The sequence below is a fragment of the Numenius arquata genome, chromosome 6 (assembly GCF_964106895.1).
Source record: "Numenius arquata chromosome 6, bNumArq3.hap1.1, whole genome shotgun sequence".
NCBI classification, from domain to species: Eukaryota; Metazoa; Chordata; class Aves; order Charadriiformes; family Scolopacidae; genus Numenius; species Numenius arquata.
Window position 1 is genome coordinate 33,516,715 of NC_133581.1, and position 18,665 is coordinate 33,535,379.

Sequence of the window (18,665 nt, forward strand, 5' to 3'; positions counted from 1 at the left end):
AAGGTGCAGCTGGGATGGGGTAGGGAAAATGAAGGCCATCTTGCAGAGTCCTCCTGCATGGACCATATTGTGCATGCTTCCGTGAGGGACCCTGGTGCACAGCGTTTCCCTTTGATATTTGAAATTTGCTGTAAACCAGGTCTGACATTTTGCTTCAGGCCAGATTAAATTGATTTGACCTAGAATGATTTTTATTGGCTTGGTTTTGTGTTTCACTTGAAAAATAAAATAAAAAAAAAAATCTGTTACAGCTCAGTTCCAAGCATAATTACTTCCCCTTAATTTTCTCTCTTGCCAAACTGAAGAGTCTCTTATTTGCCCAGATTTCATCTGAAGTGCTAATGTATAAGAGGCAAAATTGGGCTATCAACAGTGGTGCCAGAAAAAGACATTTGGTACCCCTTCCCAGAGCAGAGCTGGAGTTCGTTCCCTGCCAGGGCCAATCCAGATATGCTGTGATGGGGAGATGGTATCTGGGCACACCCTGTGCTCCCTCTTCCACTCCTCTGCCCTTTTCCACCAAGAAGTACGCCTTGACATGTAGCCTAACTTTATATCTTAACTTCAAGCCCCCCATCCTCTAAGACTGTGACTAATTCCCTCCCTTCACTTATACTGGTACCTTGGGAGTATTGGACTGTGATCCTGTTCTCCCTCTTCCTTTCCCCTTTCGCACAATATAAATTTATCTCTGTTATTGCCTCCTCCAGACTGGTCCCTGGTGTCTTGCCCTCCATGCTTATGCCACCAACATCTTGTACAGCTTCTCTGCATCTTTCTGTGCTTTTCTGAAGAAAACAAGCCACAAAAGAACCTGGCTCCTAGTCTATGTGTGCCAGAGGACAAACTACTGATAAATAGTGGGAGTTTCTTCTCCCTGCCCTGCCCATCCCTTTATGAGACTTTCTTTGTTTTACATTGCAGGATTAGTCCATGAGCCCTTATTTCTTATGCTGTCTGTTCATGGGCTGCCTCTTGCCTCCTTTAGTGCCCTGTGTGGGTACTTAGTTATGCTCATTCTGCACACACTGCATACACTCTGGCCTTCTGCCCAAAGGAAATACGCTACATCCCTGAGCATAGTGTCATCTGCTGATGCATCTACACTACCCTGGCTGAGGTTTTTAATGCAATGAATGATTAGCCAGTATCTGATACTGCATGTGAAGAACTCATTCCAGGACATTTTAGTATCTTAATTCCCTTGTTATCACCTTGTCCATTTTTGTTATTTCCTGTACATTGTAAGTTGATTACCAGAAAGGACTGAATGCCAAAAGTACAAGAGAAAGTGAAGTTTTCCATATTCACTATTTTTCCTTTGCTTCCTAACACCAAGCTTATAGCCAAGAAGGCTATTTTTTTAAGCACAACCTGATGCTTAATCTTAGCTAGGACTCATGCTCTTCCAAATGCCCTCTGGCTCATTCACTATGGTAGAGTCTCAAAGTGGGCTTTTCACAGAGGACATATTGCTTCACTTGCCCTGAAGTTTTCTGGATGTCCCCTTCTGTCTTTGAAAACACAGCAAAAAAACTGCTTGCCATACTTTTTCTTCTTAGCCATGTCTATCATTTTGGCAAAACCTGTAGGTGAATCAGCAATATCTGCAGAGATGTTCTGTCCAGAACTTAGTCTAGAAGCTTTCTTCTTAGATGAAGCACTCTACCTGGTGTGTCTGCTGGGACGGAAAGGTCCTTGTTTGTGATTATAGCTGTAAGTCTGACTGTTGGGTAGTGGTTTTCCAGAAGTAGCTCATGCTAGAGCCTAAAGCAGGAGAGCTGCTGTGGATGTCATTGTGCTGGTGCCTGTTGGGGAGCAGCCGATGCCGCTGGGCCCGCTGTCAGTATGGCTGGGAGCGTGGCTTTTGCCAGTGTGGGGGCAGCCATTTGTGTCTGTGCTGTGGCTTTTGCCGGGGCCGAGGCTGGTGGCTTTGGGATGGCTTGGGCAGTTGTTTGTGTTCCTGCAATCCTTGCTTTCACCCAAGGGGTATGAGTAGCAATATCACGTGTCACATAATACTCACTCCTACACTGATATTTAACAAAAATATACCCCTGCAACGCATTCGGGAAAACTGACAACAAAATCACCATCGAATGAAAGTAATATTCATTCTCTGAACAGCCCAAAGCTTTTCCATCCCCTAGTTCCAATGGTGTCACTTTGGCATAATCATCTAAGGGCAAAGTAAACTTTCCCAGGTGAAACTGAAAGTGTAATTAGTAAAGGAATCCATCACATGATGCCCAAGATATGTAGGTAGAATGGTTATCCAAGTAATTATGTTACATATCTGAAGGCAAATCCACACCAAAATAGCATGCTTCACCCACTGCATACAAACACAAAGAACAAATAAACCATGTGTAGCGTATGAAGGCATGGACCCCGGTCGAAGGTGCAACCAGAATCGTTTATTACAACAAACATGCAGCTTATATAGTACCAAATATCTCCTTTCCCAGACAACACGCCCCTGCAACCCCCAACTGCCAGACGGGCGGAATTCCCCTCAATCAGTAGGGTCGTTAGGCGCTGTTTGGGGGTCATCCCCTGCCAGTGTTCCTGCTGCTTCTGTTCCTTCCTCTGGCCTTGCTTCTTCCACAATCCTGTTCACCCACAACCATGCAATATATTCGGCCAGTTAAGCACCACTGCATCAATTAACTTCATACAAAGCTCTCTAAAGATACGATATAACATTTTGCGTAAGAACAACATGACATGAGCTGTCTGTTCTCCCTGAGCAAGCTGGAATTCAAACTATTCAGGCAATCTATTAGAGCTCTGGTCGAGCTCTGTTAATGCCCCAGATTGGGCGCCAATTAAATCTGTTGTGGTTTAGGCCAATGATGGTGACAGATGCTCTCCCCCCACCTCTTACTCCCAGGAGAGGAGGAGGAGAGATAAAGAAATGCACCAGTTTAGAAGGAACTAAACTACTTTAATGAAATATTAATAATAAAATAAAAAGAAAATAATGAAATAGATACAATGTATACAAAACCATATTGAGCTCCCAGGATGACATCACCGGCAGGCGCTGGGGAAGTCCCAGATTGGACTCAGCGACCGATGGGAACTGGATTCCAGCTCTGGAGTCAAGAACACACGGATTGGTATCAAAGGCAGATGAACAGACAGGGTCCTCCTTGGACATCGACCACTGAAGAAAGAGGGCTGACCCTTTGATTCTTCAGCTTTCATACAGAGCATGGGGCAGATGGGATGGAAAACCCTGTTTGTCAGTTTTGGGTCACCTGTCCCATCTGTTGCTCCCTGTAGGCGGGACCTCTCTGCCCTTTTCCGTTTCCAACCCTCCAATAGGGCAAATAATGAAATTACCTGACTTTGGTTGTTATAGCAATAAGTATAAGCAAGAGCATCTCTGCATGCCTTCCTTGGCATGAACTATAAACATTGGTTTTATCACTTTGAGAACAGTTTTCTGCACAATATGCTGTTAATTTCAGAGTCAGAAGAGGCCTAGCCAAGAAGAAAATTACTGAACAGAAAGGTGCTTCTGTTTTACCTCAAACCAGGACAGTCATGTATTTATCCTGTCTCCCCAAGCAGGAGCACATCTACTGTTAGCATTCAAGAGTTACTTGTGTAACTACTCTTCAAAACCTTCAGTATTTAGAATCTGAAACCTGCCTGGGCTGAATAGGCAACTTTTACTGCTTTCTGCCTCTTCTAAGGCAGGATGGCAGCAAAGACAGACATTTTCAGGTTTGGAGTCTTGGATGTTTCACTGGGGGAAGGGACATTCTTTGGTAGAAAATTGACCTCCCTGTGACTGAAAAGTTAAATTTCCTTTGCAGCTTTTAATAGAAACCTTCCAGCAGATGCGGATGAGGCAGTGGTGTGCGATAACTGCACCACAAGAAGTGCTTAAGCAGCACTGTGGGCACAGGGCTGAGAGGTCAGGCAGAGGAGGAGAGCAAAGGGAGAGTGCTCTGCTCCTGCCTTTCACTGCAGCTCCCACAGTTACCTGGCAGCTGACCCTTGCCGTGCAGCAGAGACTCTGGGAAAGCTGCACAAGGCATCATGATCTGGGTGATTATCCCCAGCTTTTCGCTTGCAAAGCCAAACACCAGGCTGTGCTGCTAAATGCAGAGAAGTGCCCATCAGAGAGGTTTGTCCTAGTGCTGCTGTCAAGCTGCTGCCCCCCTCCTGCTTTAATAACACACAATAATTCCAGCAAATGGTTGGTTTGAATCAAGGTTGTTCTGCCACAACCTCAAAAGCTTTCACCTCTGCTGCTTGTAAATCTGCAGAAGACTGTGATTTAGCCACTAACTGTGATTGCAGGGAGCTGGGTCCCCTTGCAGACAGCAGAGGTGTGACTTTGCCTTGGGTTTCCTTCACTCTTCCAGAAAAGCGGTGATTGGCAGCTGCCTGCCCTAGACCAAAGCAATTGCTCCATCCCTGCCCTGGAGCAGGACAGTAGAGGGTCAGAGCTGAAGAAACCCATGTCCCAGGTTTCTTTATCTCGTGAAACAGTGGGTGAATCTTCAGTGCTGCTTGTGGGGCTGCCTGCATGGTATGCACATACAGAGGGGAGTGAAGCTGCTCCTTTCCCCCCAGCTTGGGGTATCCAGGAGCGAGGAGCTTGTGGGTGACATCCAAGGTGTCTGTGAATGGTACCCAAAGACAAGCCAGCCTGTTGACCAGGCCCCAGGTCACTGCAGCAGTCCCACATCATCCTTGCAAGCCTTCAGGCTTTGCAAATAAATGGAGATGGAAAGCTGCTGAGTAAGGAAGGAGCAGGAGCTTTCAGGAAAGTTGACACTCAAACTAACCTGTGTTCCTTAAAATCTTAATAACACCTCTACTCAAAGTACAGACTTCAGACTTTCTGGCTGCTCTCCTGCATGGGTGAATATTTTTGGTGTCATGTATTAAAAGTCAGGAGATGGAGTAGCTTGTAGTTGTATTGGTTCCTCACTAGAGTGAAGGGTGGGATAAGTCTCTAAAAATGTCCTTCAGGGAAGTGAGATGTCTGGGGAGGATTTTTCCTGTCTCTGCTTGGAGTAAACTCATCTTTTACAGGGGAAGAGACATAGTGGCAGGTAAATAAAAGAGAGACCTTGAAGTCAAGGACATTTATAGCATTAGTTGTAGCACATATGGTCCTATCCTCCTTAGGCAGCAGCTGGAGCCAGCAGGTTGATGCTGATTTATGACTGCAGTGGCTCTGCCCCACATTCTGCACTACTTTGAGAGGTTTAACATTTAATATACTTTTAAAAACTTTTTTATTGACTTTCAGATGTGCCCCCACCTTCTAGAAACAGAAGGAAATTGCTTAACATGCAAGGAAACCACATTAACACTTGGATCGGAGTCTGATGTCTCACCTGCCTCAGCAGAACCCCCCAGTTTCTCTTCTTTTTAAAATCTTTTCTGATACTGCCTGTATTTCCTCACTCCTCCTTGATGTTATATGTTCTGGATCCTACTCAAAGTTATGCAGTGTCTTTTCTCCTAATATTTCTATTGCTGCCAATAAAGGTACTCGCCAGGAGCCAGCGTACGCTGGTCATATGGTCTCCCTGACACAGGTCATGTTGCAACGGGAAAACCTTGGATGAAAAGAGAGAGTTAGATGGCGATTTTTGAGCTCTGTCTCTTTGCCTGCCTCAGCCTCGCGCCGCTGTGTCCTCTCTGACCTAGATTTCCCTGCCGTCTCTTGGGCATTAGATTTGATCCTGATCTGTGGCCGCTACTGTCTTGTCTTCAGACTCTATTTGTCGGCTCCCAGGGCCTCATATGTCCTTCCCCGGTGACAGTTTTATACAGGTGTAACTCTGGTGCCATCGGTGGAGTCACTCCTGATTTACCCCAGCCCTCAGTGCCTGATAGCTGGTTTTCTCCTTGAATTACCATGCCTGACATGTCGCTGTAGCTGTTATGCATTGTCACAAAATTAATTTTCCTCTCGAGAGCCCCCAGTTATTTCAGCTGAACTTTGTGGCAATTGTCGCTCTGTCTCCCTGGAAGATTCATGCTGCCAGAGTGGCTTTGTCCTTGGGGGATGGGGAGCTAAACCCAAGTGCAAGACAACCCTTTCTTCCCTTTTTCCTCATTTTTTAATAGCTGGATTTCCACGAGATGTTGCAGTTGGGTATAAGTGATGTAGAGAAAACTCAATAGTCCCTCCAGGTGTGTATCAAACTCTTACTCAAAGACTTGGATTTCAGCAGAAGCCCTTCTTGAATGCTGGCTTTTACTTCCCTGCTGCTGAGCCCTCTCTCCCTGAGTGTGGAAGAGCCTGAAGCTGTAGGGAAATTATTTCTGAGTTTATTGCAGCATCAAAAGCAGCTGGTATTGCCATTTCTCTCTTTTCCAGGCTGAGTTTGAATCCGCAGTTGCATGGCTGTGGATTGCCTTACAGCAATCATGCAAAGCTGAATTTATAAGTAACTGGGACTCAGAAAAGATGGAGCTGGATGTGCAGGAGGTGCCTGTGGCAGAGCCCTGGGATGGAGGCTAGGGAGAGAGAGGGTGTCTCTGCAGGGGATATTGAAAGACAACCTGGTCTGAGTTTGCAGAGTGACTGACTGCTTTGTAGCTGTCTGAGGCTAAAAACAGTGAATACCTGAAGTCCTAAATCACGTTTGAAATAGGATTTAGGTATTTTAGAACTTAAAGACAAATGAGATTCAGCCAAACGCATCCATATTTTGTGAGATACTTTGGTGTCTGTTGCTGTAAAGGGAGTTGGGCCCCATTTCAAGTCATCAAAAAGCATGACTGAGGTGCTAATTCACTTAGTGCTTGGAGTATTTTTGCCATGGAACTCAGTAGAGTTTGATCATTCCAGGGAAAATGTGACTACAGTGAAATAAGAATAAATTATTCTCATAAGTGGACTTTAATTATTCTTAGCAAAGTGCATTTGGTAGCATTTTGGGCAGTACCGTAGTGTCACTGAACCCTACCGGCCAGTTGTGTTACTCCTGATGATACTGTCACAGGAGAGAAACCTTGTTTTTTTCCTGAACCAGATTGTTGTAAAAACTTACTAAATTATATTTGTGTCTTTTTCTGATAATTACGAAGATCTGCTGCAGCTACACTTCTAGCAGGAGCATTTGCAACTTTATGCGCATTTTAAACCATTCTTGTGCTTCACTCAAGGCACTTTTTTCAATGTTCATGATTTTTTCCTGCTGTCTAGAGTACTGGGAAGGGTTGTCGTGGACCTTATATCAGGGGTTATATCAGACCATTTATTGAAGCAGAAAGCCTGGAGGGAATTTGGGGGTGGGAACTGCTGAATCATTTACCACGGGTTCACTTTGCACACCAGCTGGTTGGCTTTGGGGGACCTGCTGAGCATCACCTGTCAGATGCCGTGAGCTCTGTGGATGTCCATGGGAGCTGAGAATATCCAGCATCACCAAACCAAGCTCCTCTCCCCTGTTTGACTTGGCTTGGTCTGTGGTGCACTGCGACGCCCACAGTGCCTATTCAGTGGCAGCAAAAAGGTGGTACCCTGGTCTCTTTTTGGAGCTGTGCTGATAGGGAGGTGATAGCTGTTGTGGTGCAGAGTCCATGACCAAAAAAAAAAGATGCTATTAATAGCCTGTTGGGTTGAGAGTCCATGACCAAAAAAAAAAGATGCTATTAATAGCCTGTTGGGTTGACAGCGCCAGCAGCACAGTGCATCCTGTGTTCCCCAGAGTGGACCTGTCTTAATCTTATTAAAAGCTTGTCAGTGTTTCCTACACATGCCTTCTTCAGACATGGCTGTGGCACTCGGCAGCTGAGCCAGGGCCTGATTTGTGTCCATATGGTTTTTGCAAGAGACCAGAAGTCAGCTGGGGCAACAGAAGAAATCCTGACACAGTCTTGGGAAGCCACATGGAAGGACCATGCTTCAGTGTAACATGATGGTGACCTGACACGAGCTGCTAGGGGGAGTGTTTCAAACGGGCAGCCCCCAAACTGAAGCTCCCAAAAGTCTTAGGGCCTCCAGGGGCCAGAACCTGAGAGCCATTTGTCCCCCCCTCCAGCCTCTGTGTTTATTAGAATGTGGTGAGTTGCTAAAGGATGATCATCTTCAGCAGCCAGGTCGGTCAGCTGTCACACACACCCCTTCCATCCCACCAAGATATTTGGCACAGGAAGGACCAAAATGTGTGAGTCCTGGAGCTGGAAGCTGCATTGCCTACTTACGCTAGGCAGCTAAAACACTGGGGCTGGAGGTTGTAGTAACTCATATCCTCTCCGAATTGACCTGGAGGAGGGGTTTTACATGCATCAAAGCGTAATTTGTTTATGTTTAGGATTTACTTTCCATTTCAGGTGGGATGAATCCCAGGTCACTCCAATTAAGTCAATGGAGTAACCAGAGTGTAAAGAGATTTAAGCCTGTTTTTTCCACCCTGTCCTTTTGCCCTCCTGCCTGTGCAGGAGACAGAATCTGCCTCTCTGCGTGGCAGCATTTCCTCTGGCTGCTGTGGGATCTGGAGGGGAAGGATGAGTAACTTGCGCAGCTGATGCACTGGCTTACTATGGTCCCCAGGAGCTCAGGCACAGAGCTATCAGCTGCTCTGAGACAGCAGGAAGCAACCTTCTTGCTGCTCTGTTTCCTCAACACATTCAGAACTCATGCATAGAACCAAGGGGAAATAATAATAGAATAAAAGCATGTATCCTTCTGATACATCCAGTTTTCTTATAGCATCTGTTGTGCAAATGAATGCCAAAATGAGTTTTGGAGTATGGCCATTCATGTTTGTGAATGCTGTGACTTGTGAAGTTACATCTTTCCCGCAGTCAGAATCAGGAGAGTTCTGGAGGAAAAGAATTTGCTAACCTGTAAAGTGGGTTTGCAAATCCTGAGCTGAAACAAAGAGCACCATCTCCTGGCTGCTGGGAATTGCTGGCACTGCCGCCAGGGATGCGCACCTAGCGCAGCTCCCTTGCAAGCACCTTGGTTCTCTCTGCATCTAACCTATAGCATCTGGAGGTGGGATAACCCAGGGCTGACAGCTGGCTCTGGCTGTTGAGAAAGGCTAATCCAGGGGAGAGCGATAGCTGATTTAGTGGTCTTATCCACAGCACCGTGATGCCTGCACTTGGTATCCTTAAGGAGGTTGTAGAGAGATGGGTGTTTGCCTCTTCTCCCAAGGGAATCATGACAGGACCAGAGGAAATGGTCTGAAGTTGCAGCAGGGGAGGTTTAGGTTAGATATTAAGAAGAATTACTTTCCTGAGAGGGTGGTCAGGCACTGGAACAGCCTGCCCAGGGAGGTGGTGGAGTCGCCATCCCTGGAGGTATTTAAGAAGCATGTGGATGTGACACTTCAGGGCATGCTCTAGTGCCTGAGGTTGTTGGGTTGGGTTTTTTTGTGCATGTGTGTGGTTGGACTTGATGATCTCAAAGGTTCCTTCCAACCATGAAGATTCTGTGATTCTGTATGAGGGGTCTCAGCCACTTGGGTTTGAAGTTCTACTTGAGTTGACACACAAGCGCTCAAGTACTTTTGAGGTTTGCATGGATATGCAAAATTTGGTACAGGAAAGGCAGGACTGTTTCATAGCTACTTTTGGTGTGTATTTGGAAGAAAGCAGGAAGATGCATCTATCCGATGGTCGTGTGTGAACGATAAAAAGAATCACAGAATCACAAAATTAATATAAGCTGCTGATGTGGGGCTGGGAAACATGGTTTGTGCTGGTCATCAGAGAGAATCCCAAGCTGTGGTTTGATGTCCAAATACGGATGTTTAAGTGGTGACAAGGTCCAAGGTCTGGACAATGGGACTGTCATTAACTGGAAGTGAAATTATTTCCCAAGGGCTCGTATTACAAGAAAGCATGACTGCTGCTCTCAGGCACAGAATAGCTTTGCTTTACCTGAAGTGGCAGGCAAGTTTTTGGGCATATTTGAGGGAAATCTAGATTAAAAAACCCCAACCCTTTGTAACAAGGGTAAATTCAGATCTGATCCTGCCATCCCTTACTAGTGTTATTTAAGGCTTCTCCTTCCCACGGATATTGAACTAAATGATCTTAAAGTCAGAGAGGTTTTTGCTTAATCACCAGGCTCTGAATACACTATTCTTCAGTAAAAATTTTCTCAGCCGTTATAGGTTTCCATGTCTTTAATAGCCAGCCTAATAGGTGATAGATTCACACTTCCCAAATAAGAGTCAGTTTTACCAACAGCTTTAAATCATTCCCTGTGGAGATTGAGCGTTGCATTAAATCCTAGTAATTAGGCAATTTCATCTGTCTTCAGTGCTTTTGACTCTGTGGTTGCCTTGAGAGTTGGGATCCCTCTATGTCCTGCTAATGTGAACCCCATCTTCTACTCACACAGGCACGTGGACATGCTCATACACCCTTTAACTTTTTTTCTTCCTCCTGAACCCCAGTAAGAAATGCATTTTCTGTTTTCATTGTTATTTGCAAAACCATTGAAGAAAAAAATAAAAAGTTTATGGTGGACAGTGAGTCCGTTAAAAGTCAGCTTTTGTGTTAACATTTGCTACAGCGTTGGTTTTGTCCTGTTTGATAATGTGAAATGATATTTCTGTCGATGGCTACTCCAGGGTTATTTTTTCTTTCTGCTGCTGAATAACATAAAGAATAGGATGATATTTTCACAGGCTGTCTTTATCACAGTGGCTCTCCTGCAGGCAAACCTAGCTTGCTATAACTCCTGCTATGAAGCACCTGACACAAACGCATTAGAAAACCTTTCAGTGCTCTTTTGATCAGCATTACTGAGTGCTGCAAAAGCACGTGCATCTGGCTCACGCATGCTGTGGACAAAGCAGAAATGAAAGCTGCAAACAGCACCCATGGATATTGATTTGACAGTGACTTCAATCTCCTTTGACTATGTTTGGGCTCCCTCTTTACTAGCAGTAGTGGGATGTTTGTAAAAATGGATTTTTGTTCATTGATGGTGGTGTGATGGTGTATTTTTCATGAGCACCCAGAGCAGAAAGTATTGCACAGCCAATGGACTTGAGCTGGTCCAAAACTACTCAGAATCAATGGGACTTTTCTACTGAACTTGGTGGGCTTTGGATCGGGCCCAGTAGGCACCGAGGAATCACCTAATGAAAGAGCAGCCCTGAAGCCCCATGATTTAGATAGCCACTCACCCAGCACAAATAGTAAATTACAAACAGCAGATACTGGCAGCAGCAGGCATGAATAGTCTGTAGTCAGCAATTCACAGCTGAAATATGTTGGCATAAACAATACATCAGATAATTCCAGCTAACCAACACATTTGTGAAAATCCAAGGCTGTTTATTGATGATTTTCAAAAAGGCAAGTTCAGCAAGAAAAATATCTGCAAGAAAAAGAACCAATCCATTTTCGCTTACTGATCATTTAGAAAAGTTTTTTGGGTATGAGCTGTCCTTGTGAGGCACTGAATGGCCTCAGGTAGGACCTGATGTGGGTGCTGGGCAGCCCAGCTTAGCCTTTATTCTGCTTTGGTTTCACTGTGGTTTTCCACTTAGGCTCCATTCTCACTCACCTTTACTGATAAGACTGAGTCATTTGGAGCAGTGACGATGCAAGCTGCCTGCAGTGACTTGCAAAAGAATCTTGCAACCCTGAGTGACGTGGCAGGAAAACAGAAGGTGAAATTTAGAGTAGGTAAATGTAAAATTACTTAGATAGAAAGAAAAAAGAAGTCCCAAATTCACATGCGTAGGAAAAATCTCCGCAGTGACCCTCACCACTCTGAAACAAGATCTTGGCTTGATCACAAATATTTCTATGAGAAGGTCTATGCAGCGCTCCATAGCAGTGAGAAGAGCAAACTGAAGGCTGGGAATGGTGATGACAATTTTTCACCTGCTAGGTACAGCTCCCCTTGCTCTGTGCTCTCGTGTAGCAAAGGTAGCTGCCACGAGTCCCTGACTGTTGGCTCTCAGGGTGTGGGGACGGAGCTGCTGTCAGCATCATGTGTGCAGATTAACTATGAGGGCTGGCACAGGACCAGCAACACCCAAAGTCAGTGAGGATGGGCACACAGGAGCACGTTGCGTAGGTAGGCTGAAAAGGTGTGGCACTTTTGCATTGCTCTTTCCCTATCCTACCAGGTTTCCCCTTGTAAAAGGGGGAGCATGCTGTGCCCACCCTAAAGGTGGCCCAGAGAAGAGGAGTTGCTTGCAAGTTGTCATAGTGCTGAGCAATGCAAAAATACGGTGAGGGAAATGGTCATTCTGCATTTGTGCAAGGCTTGAGTTGTGCATGTCAAATCCAGCAAGGTTGTGCAGCAAAATAAAGCCTGCAGCTACACACTGAACAGTGTTAAGAGGAAAAAAAATTGCTTTAAGGCTTACTAAGTGAGCTGCACATGCCTAATGCATGGAGGGCTATGCAAAAAATAGTTGCGTTGGTATTTAGAGATGGTATCATTATGTACATGCAAGGAGAAAGAAAATTGCCAAATGCAAGTAGCTCAGGAACTTTCACGCTGATGTTTCCCAGCTTCTGACTTTGCAGCTGCAGCAATGTCCCTTTAATATAACTGTTAACTTTGCATTGTGCGTGGCAGCCCAGGACATGGCAGGTGTGGAGCAGGTCAGGAGTCCCACATCCCTCACAGGGATGTCCAGTTCTGGGCTCCCCAGTTCAAGAAGGACAGGGAACTGCTGGAGAGGGTACAGCAGAGGGCTACAAAGATGATGAGAGGCCTGGAGCATCTCTCTTATGAGGAGAGGCTGAGGGACTTGGGTCTTTTCAGTCTGGAGAAGAGAAGGTTGAGGGGGGATCTGATCAATGCCTATAAATACTTAAAGGGTGGGTGTCATGAGGATGGGGCTGGTCTTTTTTCAGTGGTGCCCAGTGACAGGACAAGAGGAAAAGGGCACAAACTTGAATATAAGAAGTTCCATCTAAACATGAGAAGGAACTTCTTTAATTTGAGGGTGGCAGAGCCCTGGAAGAGGCTGCCCAGGGAGGTGGTGGAGTCTCCTTCTCTGGAGACATTCCAAACCCACCTGGACACGTTCCTGCTCTGGGTGGCCCTGCTCTGGCAGAGGGTTGGCCTAGATGATCTCCAGAGGTCCCTTCCAACCCCATGTGATTCTGTGATGAGCAGAGGTGGGAGAAAGCCGGCCAGCCTCCGCCATGCAGCGTGCATCAGCGCACAGGCTAACACCCTCCTGCAGGCCTCAGCTCCTACAGACATTAGCTTTGTTCCTCTACATCCCCACTCCCCTAGCACCTATAAAAATTTGACTCCTCACCTCCCGCCTCCCTCATGGGGGCTCTTGGTGTTCCTGTCATTGAGCTGTGTTTTATATTAATGCTCCAAATAGAGAGCGGCCATTGTTTGTCGTTCAATTAGCGACATACCCAGGAACTTAAAACATGACAGAGGGAATTGGAGGTGTATGACAATGATGCATGGGTTTGGGTAGAGGTTTAACCACTTTCATTTTGGTATGCTTTGTAGATGATGCACACAGGATACTGCTTTCTGGGCATGTGGAAATCAGTAAATGAGGATGTTTAGTCTCTGCCCTGCTGTTTCACAAATTTAGGGTGGCTACTTTTAAAAGAGAAAATAAAATCTAAAGCTGCCTACAAACTTTCCATTTCAATTTCTGTCCAGCAAATTTTTTTTCTTAATGAAAATTTTCCTTAGGGCGAAACTCCTCCAATTCTCTGTATTTAAAAAAAAAAATAAAAAAGTCTTATTGCATGCTGAGTCCCTGAATCAGATTGTGAAGGAAGTTGTGGGATTGGAATCACTGGATACTTTTATGCACAGGCTGGGGAAACATTGGCCAGGAACTCTTAGCAGCTATTAGGATTGTTTCAGCTATTTTGAGGTACAACAGCAGCTGGAAGCCTCATCTGACAGATGTGCCGCTATGTTGCCCAAAAGTATAGAAAGAGACAGTCCCAAAAAGCTCGCAAGCAAAGCCAAGCCTGGTGCACAACCCAAATCTAAAATCAGCAGAGAGAGAGTACAGCTTTGCAGAAGGGTTGATGCATGCAGGCACTTGTCTCTTCACTGTGTATCATTTTTGTCTTTGCTTTAGGTGTCACAGCCTCATCGAACCCCTTTGACTATGGATCCACTGCCAACGGGGGCGACAGCTCCTTCTACACCTCTCTGATCTCAGACGTCCACTACACCACTCCACGGGACTCCACCTATTTCACGGGCATTTATCAGCAGGAAAACAGCCCCATTCCCTGCTCGAGTAGCACAGAGGGGTTTAACACGCTGGGGCATCCTGTTCAGGATGTGACTGGATTTGAGTCCCGTGGCTTGTTTAGCTCAGATTCAGGAATAGAGATGACTCCTGCAGAGTCTACTGAAGTCAATAAAACCTTAGCAGATCCCATGAAAGAAGTTTATAAATACATGGACATGAGTAGATCAGAAGAAATAAAATACCAAGAAAAACTTGACCCTGACTCAGAAGATGAGATCCCAGTCCTTAACGATAAGTACCAGGGAATACCCACCAGGTCCAGCCACACTGCTGAACCTCAGCAGATGACTACAGAGAGCACAAAGGCAGCCAAAGAGCAAGACTCACTTGAAGACACAAGGTCTGGAGATCAGCACAGTGCCTCCACGGTTACAGGCCCTGTCAAGATCACGCTCACCGAGATAGAAAGTGCTGGGGAAGCTGCCAGCAAAAAGTCAAGCCTGATTCAGCCAGAGACTGGCCTGAAGCCGAGCCATGAGGTGGTACCAACGGTGATGGTGTCAGAGCCGGAAGATGACAGCCCGGGGTCTGTCACACCACCGTCCTCTGGTACAGGTAATGCTGGTGCATGGCACCATTCATTTTGCTGTTGAGAGAATGGTTGCAATTATAGTCCTGCACGTTGGAGAATTACTATGGGTTTGGGGATAGGTCTAAGGGAGTGTGAGCAGACATCAACGGGTCTCCATGGCTGGAGGTGTTTCTGCTCTGCCTAGGCACCACGTGGTATTGCTGAACCGAAGGGGGATGCAAGCCATGCAGAATTGGGGTCAGATCCAGGCTTGCTGATCCTGGTCCCCTGGGGCTCTCCTTGAGGGCACGTAGCGAGCTGGCAGGTGTCATTGGGGGTATCATCAACTAGCCGATGGTTTGGGCTGGATGCCAGTGATTTTGGGGTCTCTTGGTCACCCTGGCTGGCCACACTCCCCAGAGGAAATGAGATGTGTGGGACCAGGGTGCTGCAAATGTCTGTGTTCATTTTTTTAAATTTTAATGGCTGTTTTAACACTGCTTTGCTCTTGTAGAGAATTCGGTTAAATTGTTAAAAATAAGTGTTGTTTTCAAGTGAAAGTGCTGCTTTTAGAAGTGCTGAGGAGCAAAATGCTGTCACCTCATTTACAAAGGGTACTGGAGGGACAAAGGGCCAGTATCTTTTCAAGGCTCCTGATTTCTGTAGGGGGGCACCAAAACTCCATGTTTATATATTTTCTTATTGTCTGATTACTGCAGTAGTACATAATATCTATTCTTAGTTTTCCCTATGCTATACTGATAAAATATTAAAGTAGTATGGTGTTTTAAAAAGGAATAAAGTTCAGTGACGGGAAATAGAATTTTCAGACTTGAAATTAAATTTCAGCATCCTGGATCAAAACCCTATGACAATGAATATTTGACACTAGACAATGAACATCGCCAAACTGAAATTTCCATTGCTTTGATGGCATTTAGAAGTATTTAAAAATCAACGGGAATTTCCCTAACATGGCAGTCTGGGATGTCCACCAATAGTAATGCCTTCTATGTATACTAATGCCTACACCTACTAATGCCTAGAAATACCTGGTTCCTACCCAGTACTGAGTATGCATATGTACACTTCCACACAAGAAAAAGAGATAGAAAGAGTCCACTGCAGCTGTGAGTTTATCCTGCCTGCATCAGCCAGAAACCTTACATAATAAATAGACTTTAGAGTCCCATTTTTCTTCTTTTATTTGACTGGGTGACATCACATGCTACTTCTGAGACATGCCCTTTTTTATCAACTTACACTTTTTGCACTACAAGGTAGTCAAGGTAGAACTTGAGGCACTAATTGTTATTTATTCAGCTCTTGGTGACTGTTCAAGGCTGCCTTCATGACACTTGATAGCTATATCCCATCAAACTGGGTGAATAGCGTGTGGCTGAGGCTGCCTTCCTGGGAGGCATCGGTGTGGCCGGTGTAATTGCCAGCATGGAAACGTTCCTCTCCATGGGCAAAGCACTGCCCAAACAGCCCTGGGAGGTCCCACCGCCTCACATTGGGGTGCTGGAAAGCCAGAAGCACTGCTTATCTGTCACGTTAAGGAAAGAAGACATCATCTTCCTTTAAGGGCTGGCTCTGCAGGGTGTTTTCTATGGATTTCCCCCTTTTCCTGCAGACAGTGACACGCTGCACCCAGGCTCCACATTCATAAGCTAGGAGGAAATTTAAAACCTGCCCTCATTATTTCTACCCAGTGACCCAGCAAAGTCGTTGCTCCTGGATACCCCTCAAACGTGCTGGCAAAGCCCCCACTTCTCCCCTGCTTGGATCGGGACTTTTGAAAATGGTTTGCTTTTAATTACTGGCCAGCATCTTTCTGGGGAAGCCAGATGTGGTCTGTTCATATGCTGTGCTGGTGCTGAAAGGTGGTGGGGATTTATTTATACGCTTCCCTTGCTAGTGGTAAATATGACACCCTGCTGCTGGCCACAAAGGACTTTTTTGTTCAGAAGGTAAAGGCCACGGCTGAGAGTTACAAACTGCCAGCCTGGGCAGGAGCGGGGTGAAGCTGAGGGGCAGCGCGTTGCTGTGCTAGGAGGGCTGGTGGTCACATGCCTGCCTGGTTTGGACGTGTGCCGGATTAAGTCATCGCTCAGGGAGAAGATGCTTACACACAGCAGCGCAGGAGAGTGGCGCAGCTCACATGGCTTCCTGCAGCCAGAGGAAAAGGATGCACAGGCTCCTCCTCAGCACAGCCAACACAACAGAAACTTCCCAGCATTAGGACAGGAGTGTGTTGCAACAGTCCCAAACACCTTAATCCTGTTTACGGCCATACTCTGGGTAGCAGAAGGATTTTCTCACAGGAGAGGGATGTGTTAGAAGAGAGCTGTTTTGTCAATGAAGCTGCAGACCTGCCAACAATATGTGCTCAAAACTGCTGATGACGTGTATTGGCAGATGCGCAATCCAAAACTGTTTGGAGGGGTGTGGGGAGGTTGTTCTTCTTACCTATCTCCCAGCAGGATGCCATGACTCGGGTTCTATCATGAGGAAGGCATATGATCAGGAACAAATCAACTATGGTATTGCCCTGAAAAATTAAGTCTGGAAATAGCCAGAAATAGTGATTTTGTCCCAGGTCACATCTGATACAATCTCTTTCCCACCTGCTGTTGTAGAGGAGCTTCCAGAGGTGGCCAACGCAGCTGGGCAGGCTCAGGCAGCTGATGCCAGTGGCTGCACCCGAAGCAGGGCTGGCCTGAAAGCAAATACCCACCAGGAGCAGGCACAGGTCAGCTTGGGGCTCTCCACACCTGCAACCGAGGGGCTGGAAACCCTCCCCCACTCCTCTGTGGTCCCCAGATGTGTGGACACAGGCGGTGTCCCGCCATGGGCCTCTTTGCCAGCATCAGCAGGAGGAAACTTGGGGGTCTTTTTTCCTGATGGCTTTCTTGAACCCTCACCACCTACAATGCCACTTAGTGGCCTCTGTTATGTTCATAATGATATAAAATCAGTGAATGAGCTCTTGAGAATTCAGAGGACAAATTTCCATGTGTGCATGATGGCTGTTTCAACATGACTGTAGCATTCGGCCTTTATTTTTGTCCCAAAAAGGAGGCTTTTTTGTGTGGATGGCAGTGATCTCTGGGTCAGTGAAGTGCAAGGCAGAAAACAGCAATCAGAAGGTGGCAGTGGCCAGGCACTGGCAGGGACCGGGTGCAAAATGCTGTCATGGTCCTCCTTGGCACAGACTGGCCTTGCTGCCGATGCAGCAGGAGCAGTCTGGGTTTGAGGCTGGCTGATGCTCTGTGAGTGATCAAGTGAAGCCTGTTCCCAATGTCGTTACTCACAACAGCTGCTGATGCACCTTGCCTCCGTTGCCTCTCACTGTGAATACTTTACATGCGATTTTACTTTCTTTGTTATTTCATTACAAAATCCCATATGGTGAAGTGATATGCAGGGAGGCAGAAGAGGTGGGAAGTCTGGTGCTAGGTTCCTTTCTACGACGGGATGTGGGCTCCTTGCTAAACCTGGGTAATCAGCAAGCCTTTTAAACTGCTTATTTCCACTGGCTGATCATATCTTATTCCAGTGTGAGCCAGAAAATGCATAGAAATTTTTTTTGTTTCAAATTTTGGGTGACAAGTTGGTCAGTCATTATTTTGGCTAATGTAGTTCTTAATGATATTAAGAATTACAGTAAAAAACAAGTTTCTTGCTTGGACCCAACTGAGATGAAAGCAGAGAATTCACCATCCACTCCCCCGCACAAAAACAACAACAACGACAAAAAAAAACCAAAACAAAACAACAAAAAAAAAACCAACTTTGAGAAAAGTTTCTGACCTGGAACTTTTCACCCCTGAGAGTTAAAGTTTGACAAAATTACTAGTAACTACACATGGGTTGTTTTGATCGCCAGTATCAGGAACCCACAAGCCCTGTGTACATGTTTGTCCCCA

The 18,665-nt window shown here is 46.0% G+C and overlaps 1 protein-coding gene across 1 annotated transcript in view; it reads left to right on the plus strand.

Moving 5' to 3' along the window:
* Positions 1-18,665, plus strand: part of RTN1 (reticulon 1) — a 126,452-nt gene that overhangs the window by 58,391 nt on the left and 49,396 nt on the right. The window contains exon 2 of the mRNA XM_074149056.1: positions 14,043-14,777. Coding sequence (XP_074005157.1) covers positions 14,043-14,777 — 735 coding nt within the window. The remainder of the gene's footprint in view (positions 1-14,042; positions 14,778-18,665) is intronic.